Below are 12744 nucleotides of genomic sequence, written 5' to 3' on the forward strand. Positions count from 1 at the left end.
AGGCATGAAGCACATGGCCAGTTTTCACTTCAGAGCATTTTTGACCAATGTTTTCCTCAGAACATTTGCTGAATACTGAGGCTACACAGAGCAGGATGCTTGAAACATAAATGTCAAAAGTCCCTTAAAGCAGGGTGGGATTTTTCAGTATACTCTTAAGATTAGAGGTCTGGGCAACTGGGGATAATTCTATAAAATAAATCAAATATTTGGTTGAAAACTTTGAAGGGGCAAATCATCTGTATGAATCATCATACTAGGGCTGCCACCCAGATTTAACTGCTCATACTCTCAGATTAAGGAGAGAAATCTCTATTTTATCTAGCTAGCAGTGAGGAGAGAGAACCCTCGCTAGAGAAAGATCACATCCTTCGGAACCTTTGTGGTTTTTAAAGCATACCATCTGTCATTCCATGAAAGATTAGTAGACATGCTGAAAAGGAGTACATGATCAAAATTCAAGAGGAAAAACAGACCATAGAGACAGATCCTCAAGTGATTCTGTACTGGATTTAGCTGGCAAGAACTTTTAAATGATTATTTAAAAGGAATGTCTTTAAATGCATTTTATTTAGAGAATGCCTAAATAATCCTGAACAGAATGTTGGTAGAAATATGGACATTAAAGCCATTCTCATAAAATCTCGGATGGAAATGAGGAACATGTTATTGGAAACTAGATGAAAAGTAATCCTTGTTGCAAAGTGGCAAAGAGCTTGGCTAAATTGTGTTTATATAATTCATATCTTTTAAAAAAATAGAGAACAGGTTAAAAAAAAACACATGATTTCACCAGATAATTAGAATCCTTTTTTTAAAAAAGAACTATATAAACATTCTCAAATTGAAATTACAACATGGGGCATTAATGCCTCACCAAATAAATTTAACTTCAAATTAGGTAGAGCAGAAGATCTTTAGTGTACTGAAAGACTAATTAATAGAAAACACTAAAATGGAAGCACAGACATTAAAAAAAATACAGAAAAATAGAGAAAAGTATGACTCGGTGAAAATAATCAATATATATTATTGGAGCTCAGAAAAAAGGAGAAAGAGTAAGGCAGAAGTAACATTTGAAAAATAATATCCTTCAAACTAATAAAGGACATCAACCATAGACTCAAGACGTTCTGTGAACCTCCAAGAGAACAAATACATAGAAATTACATCAAGGCATATGTGATGGCTAATTTTATGTGTCAGTTTGACTGGGCTAAGGGATGGTCAGATAGGTAGTAAAACATTATTTCTGGGTGTGTATGTGAGGGTGTTTCCAGAGGAGATTAGCATTTGAATTTTTAAGCTAAATTAAGATAGTCTTCACCAATGCAAGTGACCATAATTCAATCTGTTGAGGGTATGACTAGAAGGTGGAGGAAAGATGAATTTGCCGTGTCTGCTTGAGCTGGCACATCTTCTCCTGCTCTTGGACATTTTTTTTTTCTCTCTCTCTCAGTTCTGTTTTTCTGGAAAGTTATGACTAACACAGATTTTGGTACTGAGAAGTAAAAGTGCTGCTATAATGAATACCTGAAAATGTCGAAGTGGCTTTGGAGCTGGGTAATGGATAAAAGGCTGAAAGAGTTTTAAGGTTCATGCTAGAAAATACCTACATTATTGTGACTGGACTTTTTAAAGTGATTCTAATGAGGGCTCAGAAAGAAAAGAGGAGCACTTTGGAGAAAGCCTCCATCTTCTTAAAGAATGCCTAAATAATCCTGAAGAGAATGTTGGTAGATATATGGACATTAAGGCCTTCAGGTAAAACCTCAGATAGAAATGAAGAACATGTTATTGGTAACTAGAGGAAAAGTAATCCTTATTATAAAGTGGCAAAGAGCTTGGTGAAATTTTATTCATGTTCTAGTGATTTGTGGAAGGTAGAAATTGCAGCAATGAAATTGGATATTTGGCTGCAAAAATCTCTTAGAAAATTGCAGAACAACCGACCTGGTTCCTCCTTCTGACTGCTTATGGTAGAATGCCAGAAAACAGGACTAGAAGTGGAATTGTTAATAAAAAAGGAAGAGAACTTAAAATTTTTTAAGTTTTAGCCTATTCATATTGTAAAGAAAGAGAAAGCCTGCTTTAGAGAAAACACTAAGGGTGTGGCCAAGGGGCCTTTGAATAAAGAGATTAGTATGGATCATCCATCTCTACAGAAGCCAGGAGATATTCTCCAAGACAATAGAAGAATGACCCTGAAGTCAATTTAGAGATAATCGAGGATGACCCTCCGAGCATAAGGCCCAGAGTGCAAAGTCCCTTGGGACAAAGAAGTTTCAAATATGGAGCCACCTGAACCTGTGATACCTCAGCATGCACTTCCCAATAGAACCTTACATTATGGGTTCTGCTCCCTAACACTGGCTTCTCTAAGGTCTGGCTCTGGTGAGCCTGGTATAGTGATGTGATGGCCAACCCTGCAGGCAGCACAGGTGGTAGATTTTGGTGGTGTCTACACAGTGTCTGCCAATACTTCGGGAGACGTGGCTTAGGCTATGCCTGGCAAAGCCACTGGTACATGATTCTAGCCTAGAGAGCCACAGGCCCCTGACCCCAAGTCAGCTTGAATGGCAGAGGCAGAATAGCCACCTGGAAGAGCCACAGGCATGGGACTCCAGCCAATAATAGCTGTAGAGATGGGACCATAGCCTACTAGTTCTGGAAGGCAGAGCATCAAGCAGAAGGTTATTGTGGAGGCTTCAGGTCTAATGGAGTTTGCCCTGTTAGGTTTTAGACTTGCTCAGAATCTATCATTTCTTTCTTCTTTCCTATTCCTCTCTTTTGGAATAAGAATATCTATCCTGTGCCTCTCCCACCATAGTATTTTGGAAGCACAAAACATACTGGTTTTAAGGTTCACAGTTGGAAAGCAGTTTGCCTCAGGATGAATTGTACCTTGAGTGTCACCCATATCTGATTTAGATGATATTTAGATGAGATTTTGGACTTTGGATTTTTTTAGTTGATGCTGGAATTGGTTACGACTTCTGGGGTATTGGGATGGAATGAAGTATTTTGCATGTGAGAAGGACATGTATTTTGCGGGGCTGGAGTGCAGTGCTATAGACTGAATGTATCTCCCCCAGACGCATATGTAGAAACCTAATTCCCAATGTGATGTTATTTGGATAGGGCTTTGGGAGATTATTAGGTCATGAGGTCATTAATGGAATTAGTGCCCTTATAAAAGGTATGCCAGAGAGCTCTTCCTTCCACTGTGTGAAGTTACAGCCATCTATCAGTGAGAAAGTAGACCCTTGTCAGACACTGAATCTGCCAGCACTTTTATCTAACACTTTCTAGTCCCCAGAAATGTGAGAAGTAAATTTCTATGATTTACCTAGTCTGTGGTATTTTGTTATAGCAATCTGAATGGACCAAGATAGAATCTTTGTTTCTGAGTCAGAGTCTCGCTCTGCCACCAGAGTGGAGTGCAGTGGTGTAATCTTGGCTCACTGCAACCTTCGCCTCCTGGGTTCAAGCGATTCTCCTGGCTCAGCCTCCCAAGTAGCTGGGACTACAGGCGCCTGCCACCATGCCCAGCTAATTTTTGTATTTTTAGTAGAGACAGGGTTTCACCATGTTGGCCAGGATGATCTCAATCTCCTGAACTTGTGATCTGCCCGCCTTGGCCTCCCAAAGCTCTGGGATTACAGGCGTGGGCCACTGCACGTGGCCAAGACAGAATCTTATGGAAAGCCTGCTAAAAAACTAAAGACACAGAGAAAAAACTGAAAGGAGTGAGAGCAAAAACGGCATATTGCTTTCAAATGGGGGCAATAATAAAACCTACAGCTACCTAATCGGCAGAAATAATGAGAACCAGAAGAATGAAAGTATCCTGAAAGAAAAAAAAGCCAACCCAGAATTCTATATCCACAAAAATATCATTAAAAAGGTGCAAATGTCTTAAACAAGTAAAAACTGAGAATTTGTGGAAAGCAAACCTACACTATGATAATAGCAAAGGGAGAAGTAATATGATCCCATATGGAAGTAAGGAGTTGTAAGAAGGAGCGAAGAGCAATGAGACAAGATAAATATATGGGTAGTATACATGAATGTTGATGATATAAACAATAATAGCAATATATTGTGGGGTCATAAATATATGTAGAATTAAAATGCCTAACAATGCAAAAACAGGAGAGTAAATGGAGTTCTAATGTTCTAGTATTTTCAGGAAAATGGTAAAAAGAATAATTTGTGTTATACTGTAAAAGCCAACTGGCTAAAAATACACATTGTAATGTCTATAAAACCTACTGAAAGAAAATAAAAGAATGTATAAATATAAATTAAGAGATGGGAAAAATATAAGAAAACATTTGATTAATCTTAAAGCAAAGTAGGAATCAATGAAATATGAAACAAGCATACAATATAGAAAGTGAACGAGTCCAGTTGCTGGCTCCTTGAAGAGGTTAATAAACTTGATAAATTCCTAGAAGGATTCTTCAAGAATAATCTTCAGTTTTTGTTTGAAATTTTAAAAATCGTTTAATGTGGCCGGGTACAGTTACTCATGCCTGTAATCCAGCACTTTGGGAGACCAAGGTGGGCTGGATCACTTGAGGTCAGGAGTTTGAGACCAGCCTGGCCAACTAGTGAAGCCCAGTCTCTACTAAAAATACAAAAAGTAGCTAGGCATGGTGGCACATGCCTGTAATCCTAGCTACTCAGGAGGTTGAGGCAGGAGAATCGTTTGAACCCAGGAAGCAGAGGTTGCAGTGACCTGAGATCCTGCCATTGCACTCCAGCCTGAGACACAGAGCAAGACTGTCTCAAAAAATAAAATAAAAAATAAAATCTGTTTCATTGAGTAATGGGATCTGATGGTTAAGAAAGAGAAAAAAAAAAAGAAAAAGAAAAAAAGAAAATCTGTTAAATGCAATTTGTCACTTAATACACTATAGAAGAAAAGTCCTGTTAGGTTCAGAAAAAGCATATGATTAAATTCAACATTAATATATTTTTTAAAGTTCTTTTGGCAAGCTAGGGAATATATTGATAAAGAACATACCAAAATAAACCTCTGCAATACATATCATTCTTATTCTGATAAATTAAAAGCATTCCTATTACAATCAGGAACAAAACACAAATGTTTCCTTTGATAATTTTTTTTTTTTTATTATTGAATTGGTGAACCCATCCAGCATGGTTGGAACTCCATAAATAATAATAAAACCAGTGGGATTGAAAGAAAAAAAAATCACACTGGTATTATTTGCAGCTAGTATGTTTAGATAACAGAAGACTAGAAGAAGCTATATATTATTAGAAAAAGAAAGTTTAAAGCAAAGTTGTAGGATACATTTGATATATAAAAGTTAATTGTATTTTTAAATCCCTTTTATGATTGAAATAATAAATATTAAAGTTAATTGGGAATACATGTAGCAAAATATTTGTAAACCTTTTGTAGAATTGGAAAACTTTATTTAAAGATAACTTAAAAAATGTAGAGATATACCATTATTTATGGATGCTTTGGCTGTGATAGTCTAATACGGTTTTTCATTGCAGACTTTGCCTTCAAATGAAACATTTTTAAATACTACACAAATGCCTTGCCTGCAATCAGCCTCAACTTGGAGTAACTATGAACACGATTCAAAGTCTTACCTATTAAGAAAACATGTATCAGAGTTAGATTCCTCTTTCCATTCTGTTCTGTCATTGCCATCAGGTAAGCCTCCTTGTAAGAATTTCTAAGTAACGATATTTTCTGTACTGAAATCTAATCCTCTAAATAAAGAGAATCTAATAAAATCTTATTTTATCAATTATTTTGTCAGTGGATATTAGAACTAAGCAATGCCTTGAGAATTAAATTTGTTATAGAGGAATTAATCTAGTCACATGCACAGTTAATGTTCTATCTGTGTAAGTTGATTCTTCAATTCCTTCTAACCAATTTGATTTACTTTGGGAAATTACAAGGGTTTTATCTTATTTGTTAAATTTTGAGCATTTTATTGGTAACATGGCTGTGCCGTTGAAATGTTTCTGAGTCACGTTAAATCACTGTTCTTTTTCTAATGCCTTGGTCTACATGGAAGTTTCCCTGCCATAAAATATTTCTCCATTTATAATCTGCACTGAATTTCTCCAAGAGGGGAGAAAACTGCCTATCTATAAATATAGTCAATCTCAACAGTATCTGTAATCTGTGAGCAAATGAGGCTTATACATCCTTACATCTCTAAAGTGTTTTGTTTGTTTGTTTGTTTTTTTGAGATGAAGTCTCATTCTGTCACCAGGCTGGAGTGCATTGGCACAATCTCGGCTCACTGCAGCCTCCGCCTCCTGAGTTCAAGCAGTTCTCCTGCCACAGCCTCCTGAGTAGCTGGTACTACAGGCATGCACCAGCACACCCAGCTAACTTTTTTGTATTTTTAGTAGAGACAGGGTTACACCATGTTGACCAGGATGGTCTTGATCTCCTGACCTTGTGATCTGCCTGCCTTGGCCTCCCAAAGTGCTGGGATTACAGGCGCGAGCCACCGTGCCGCGCCATTTTTTTTTTTTTTTTTTTTTGAGACAGGGTCTTACACTATTACCTAGGCTGGAGTGCAGTGGTGTGATCATAGCTCACTGTAGGCTTGAACTCCTGGGCTCATGCAATCCTCCCACCTTAGCCTCCCATGTAGCTAGAAATACTTGGGTATATGATAACCACGCCTGGCTAATTTTTAAATTTTTTTTTTGGTAGAGATAGGGTCTCACTATATTGCCCAAGCTGGTCTTGAACTTCTTGCTTCAAGTAATCCTCCCACCGCAACCTCCCAAAATGCTAGAATTACTCTAGGTTATTTTAAATTTTCAGTTCTTGATTTTTGTGGAACCTTTACACTCTAGTCTATATGGGAACTAAAGCAAATATTTAGGGGAGAAAGAAAACATCCCTGGAACTGGTTATCTCAGGTTCTTCTCTATATTGGGAGATATCTCAACTTGGCTTTTGTTCCATTCTCCACTTATGGTTCTAAACATCTTTTAGATTCTCAAAATCAAGGGATTGATCCTATTTGTAAAGCACTATGTTTTGAACCTGTCCGCCTGCCCTGAATCTCAATTTAGTTTTTATCAGTAGTAGAGTGGCTTAGCTACACCATACCTTGAAGTAAGTTTCTAACAAGAACTGTTTTATTCCGTCTTTGAGGAAACTTTAATAATATGAAGAAATAATAATCTGTATAACAATAATAATATAGCTGATATTTAGTCTTAGTGTATACCGGGCCCTGTATATATTAAGCACATTACATTTTCTTGTTTGATTCTCACAACTCCATGAGAATAGATACCTTTGTTCTGTGATGACATAACCGTGACAGCTGGTATAAATACTCTTTATCCTGAGACTCTTATGTCCCCTCTAATAAGTAAGATTAGATTGTTTGCTTCCTATTATATCCATTCCTTATTAATTTAATAAAATCTCAATACCTACTATACATAGGTACTAAATAAATGCTAGGACTATAAATACAAATAAATCTCTCAAGGTACTTGCATTCTAGTTTAAAACAACTGAAATGTAGACTAGTAAGTGCAGTAAAATGCAATGAAATACTTTTATAAAAGCTGACAGGTCACGTGCAGTTACTAAGAAAGGTATACAAATGGAACAAGAACCTTTTCTTGTTAGATCATGTTTCCCCGCAAATCACAAAGAACAGTGGTAGAATTGGTGATACTCTCCTTATAAGAATAATACTGTGTTGGAGAAACAAATCCAATAAACTTAGGTTTAGGTAATGGGAAAATATCAGAATCCTGAAATGTTTAAGGAGCATTTTAAAGGACAATATTTATATTCCCATTTTCATTGTGTTACCTAATTTTCATATGACCATATTATAATACTGAGATCCAAACTCATCTTACCTCTGTCCCCTGGAACAAACTCCATGATACTCATGAACTAATTTTTGCTTTGCATATTTTTCCACAACTGGAGTATGGATCTGCCACTAAGATACATCATTTGAAGAAGAGATCATTTTTTTCTGTTTAAAATCCAGACCCAACCAGGTGGGCAGTGGCTCATGCCTGTAATCCCAATACTTTGGGAGGCTGAGATGGAAGGGTCACTTGAGCTCAAGAGTTCAAGACCAGCCTGGCAAAATAGTAAGACTTCGTCTCTAAAGAAAACAATTTTTAAATTAGCGAGGCATGGGTTGTGCACCTGTAGTCTCAGCTGCTTGGGAGACTAAGGTGGGAGGATTGCTTGATCCCAGGAGATTGAGAATGCAGTGGGCCAGAATCATGCTACTGGACTCTAGCTTGGGCAGTAGAGCCAGCCCCTGTCTCAAGAATAAAAATAAAAAATAAAATGAAATGCAGATCTTTCCTGGGTCTAGACTCATTAGTTTCCTTAAAAATAAAGTACCTTCTTTTTTTTGTTTGAAGTACCTTCTTTTAATAGGCAAACTTTCATTATTATCAACTGCTTTATAAAATATGTTCTCAGGGCAGGGCGTGGTGGCTCACACCTGTAATCTCAGCACTTTGGGAAGCCGAGGCAGTTGGATCACCTGAGGTTGGGAGTTCAACACCAGCCTGACCAACATGGAGAACCCCTATCTCTAAAAAAAATATTTAAAAATAAAAATAAATAATAAATAAAATATGTTCTCAAGGAAAAAAATAGTTGTCTCTTAATAAATGCTTTTTAAGATGATTTTGTTTTTTCATTCTTGGCTGAAGAAAAAACCTTTCATAAATGTGAAGCATATCGACTTCATTGCTTAACTCCTCTTTGGTTGTGAGGGTACAGAATATAAACATAGTGAATTGAATGTCTCTAAGTCTCTATTTAGAAACAAAACTAGTTTGTCAATAGATTTTAATCTTTATAAAAGTAGATTCATTGTGATTTATAATATAGTAAATTAAAGGAATGTGAACCTGGATATTTTCACAAAAGGTTACATCTGAATTACTGGAGTTTTCTGCCAAGAAGTTAAAAGCATGTAATTATAGTTTTTGTAACCTGCATTATTTCAAATGCAAAGATTGTAGGGATGGGATGGAATGGATTTAAGGTCAGCCAAATTTGGCTGTAGATTTTCTTAAAGACTTCTTGGGTATATTTGTTTCCATTCATCTGTGAATAGCATTTATTAATATTTATAAATACTCTTCATCTTATGTACTATTTTAAGAAGTTCATGAAGTTGTTTCTGTTAGCTTTTTAATTTGTTAATTAAGCACACCTAACCAGTAATTTCTAAAATACTGCTACCAACATGCTTGGAAAGAGTATTTTGCCACTTCTGACAGTTGTTACATTTGAAATTTCTGCTTATTTTCTTAAGCTCATGTACTATTTATAGAAAGAAAGCGATTTTAATGTTACAATCTGTAATCCTAGTATTACAAAGAGTGGTATTTGAAAATGCCTTTTTAATTTTATTTTTCCAGATGTGCCTCTTCATTTTCACTTGGAAACATTGTTAAAAAAGACTGAAATAAAAGGCAATCTTGCTGAAAATAAATTTATAGATGAATATATCATATCTCCGTCACCTGGTATGTCACATTTACAGTTCTTGTACTTTATATGTTTTTTTATGTCTTTTCTACTTACTATTTTTGCATTCTAAGGAAATAAAATTTAACAAAATAAAGGAAAATCCTTAATTTTTAATACTCATTTTTTTATAAATCATGTACACATAAATAAAAAAATACAAGAACAATCTTAACATGAAATGTGTGATATCTATTGGATAATTATGAAATATCGATAAATATAACAAAAATTTAAATAAATGTGGAGAAACAGTATTTCTGTATAAGATCAATAAAGATATAAATTCTTCCTAATAGTTCATATGATTAATGTAACTTGAAATTCTCAGAGAATTTGTTTAACTTAAAATAATTCTAAAGCACAATGGGAAGACCAAATGGGAAAATATAAAAGAAATTACTGTAAAAAGTTTTGAGAAAATCTAGCCCAACACATATAGAAAGAGGACAAAAATCTTTAGTCATGTAGATTCTATTTTGCTTACATTTAAGAAAATAGATAAATGAAGTAAACTCTATAGTTGATTATATATCAGGGAAGATTTGTGTATCAGTGGGAAATTGGAGAGCCATTTGAAAATGTTACTGTTAGTCTTTCTCAGTAAAATTCTTTCACATATGTATTTAATGCTATGAAGCAGAATACTAGTTAATTCCAAGAACTGTAAATAAAATATTAAAACTAGAAAATAAAGCTTGAGAAAATTACATTGAAATGTTTATGAGTGCTGTGAATGGGGGTGAGGTCTATGCTTCGAAGCAATTAGAAGAAAGAAAAGAACATATTTTGATTATCTACAAAGTTAAAATCTAAACATTGGAAGTCATATAACTCTAAGAAATAATTTATCTCAAAAACTCAAGAGTCAAATGAATACCTGTTATAACTGGAGTCTTATTATAAAATAAATTTATAAAAAGCAGCTTTTGTAAGTACCAATAGTAACTAGATATAGATAGCCTATGTAAAGGAGTAAATTATGCCAGACACATTGACAATGAAAATATAAAATATTTTTTATCAGCCTATGTAAAGGAGTAAATTATGCCAGGCACATTGACAATGAAAATATAAAATATTTTTTATCAAACTTAACAAATACCTACATGAGGACTACTAAAAAAGTTTAGTGACAAACATGAGGACATTCCCATATGGAGATAAATATCCTTTTCCTGTCAGAAGACAGTATCGTAACCAAAGTTGTCAGTTTTCCCCCAAATTAATTTACAAGTGGAATTCCAATCAGAATCAGAGGTATTATTGGAACAAAGTTATTCTGAAGTGTATCTCAGACAGAAAATGTTGAAGAACAGCCAATTAAATTTTTAGAAGATTAATAGCAGGATTATGAAGTTATAATCATTAAAACATGGTGGTTCCGACAGAAGCCAGATCAAGGGAGCTTAAGAAAAGCCTAGAAACAGACGGTGATATTTCCTACCATATTGAAAGAATGGCATAGTCAATAAATAATAATAAATGATAATGAGAACAACAACAAATTCTTATGAACCATCCTTTATATGTCAGCACTGGTTGAAGGGCTTTATATTACCTATTTAAGTCTAAGTCTGTGAGGTAGGTGTTAGTACTCTCCTTGACTAATCTTCCCCAATCACGGTTGAGTAATAGAAAAGCCAGAATTCAAAGCCAAGCTCTATGTAACTAAGTTTTCTTTGTAATCAGAGGCATTAAATAACGACTCTGCAAGAATTAAAAGCTGAGATCACTACCTCATAAAGTGCTTTAAAACAAATTTAAGGTGGATGAACATTAAAATACATTTCAGTAGGATTAAAAAGTTAAAAATGAATGTCTTAAAAGAATAAGAAGGAAAGGTGTTCTTGATAATAATGAAAATAGTATTAACTGAGAGCTTATATGTCAGACACAGTGAGAATGTTTACTACTTTTGCCTATAACATTAATGATTTTGAACATTATAATAATCAGTTTGGGCATAACTATAGTAAAAACAGCACCTTCAAATATCTTGGATAACATTAAGAATTGATGCAAGCCTTTGGGGAGCTCTGTGAAATGGATTACAAGGCCTTTAAATTATGTGTTTTTGTATAAGCTCAGTGTGGTTTAAAAACTCCCTTGTTTAGTTTTGTACCTATTCCCAATAAAAGTTTACTGGACTGTTAACCCTGTATTCTGACCCAATTATTAATTATTCCATTTCCAAGAATCTAGTCTAATCCTAAATATGAAACAGCCTTTATTCACAACTATATTCATCTTAACATGTTTTTGTGATAATGAAAACTTAGCAAAAACTTGAAGAGCATAATAGGGATATGGTTAAATATACTACAGTGGAATATACAGCCTTAAAAAAATATCTTAGCTGGGTGCGGTGGCTCACGCCTGTAATCCCATCACTCTGGAAGGCTGAGGTGGGTGGATCACCTGAGGTCAGGAGTTCAAGACCAGCCTGGCCAACATGGCAAAACCCTGTCTCTACTAAAAACACAAAAAGTAGCTCGGCTCAGTAGCTCCTGGCACACACCTGTAATCCCAGCTACTTGGGAGGCTGAGGCAGGAGAATTGCTCCAACTCAGAAGGCAGAGAGGTTGCAGTGAGCCAAGATTGCATCACTGCACTCCAGCCTGGGTGACAGAGTGAGACCCTGTCTCAAAAAAAAAGAAAAAATAATCTTAAAAGTTAATATAAGGATGGAAACATACTTATGTTGTGATATAAAAGAATGTTGTGATATAAAAGGATGAAAAAATTTTACTTCTGTGTCTGGTACAATTATAGACATGTAGAAATATTTATTCTTATATCAACCAAATGCAATGTGTGGACCTTGTTGCGATTGCTGTTTATACACACACACACAGGTTTTGAAACAGAGAAATTTGAACATGGACTAGCTGTTAGATATTAATGAATTATTGTTAATTTTGCTACTTATAATAATGCATTGTGGTTACATAAACCCATATGCACTTTTTCAGTTTGTTAGAGATTCATACTTAACATATATGTAGATGAAGAGATATGTCTGGGATTTGCTTTAAAATATCCTAGCAAAAATTTGGTGGGAGAGATGAAACAAGATTGGTCATAAGTTGTTCACTGCTGAAGCTGAGGATAGGTACATGGGAGTTCATTATTCGACTCTCCTTTTGTGTTTGAAATTTTTCCACAGTAAAAATTAAAGAGAAAAAAGA

The 12744-nt window shown here is 35.0% G+C and overlaps 1 protein-coding gene across 5 annotated transcripts in view; it reads left to right on the forward strand.

Moving 5' to 3' along the window:
* Positions 1 to 12744, forward strand: part of KANSL1L (KAT8 regulatory NSL complex subunit 1 like) — a 147273-nt gene that overhangs the window by 118739 nt on the left and 15790 nt on the right. For all 5 annotated transcript variants that reach the window (XM_032278362.1, XM_032278358.1, XM_032278359.1 and 2 more), the window contains exons 7-8: positions 5539 to 5701; positions 9445 to 9552. In XM_032278362.1, the coding sequence (XP_032134253.1) occupies positions 5539 to 5701; positions 9445 to 9552 (271 nt within the window). The remainder of the gene's footprint in view (positions 1 to 5538; positions 5702 to 9444; positions 9553 to 12744) is intronic.

This window comes from Sapajus apella, unplaced genomic scaffold (assembly GCF_009761245.1).
Source record: "Sapajus apella isolate SASKATOON/1434 unplaced genomic scaffold, GSC_monkey_1.0 scaffold10, whole genome shotgun sequence".
Classification (NCBI taxonomy): domain Eukaryota; kingdom Metazoa; phylum Chordata; class Mammalia; order Primates; family Cebidae; genus Sapajus; species Sapajus apella.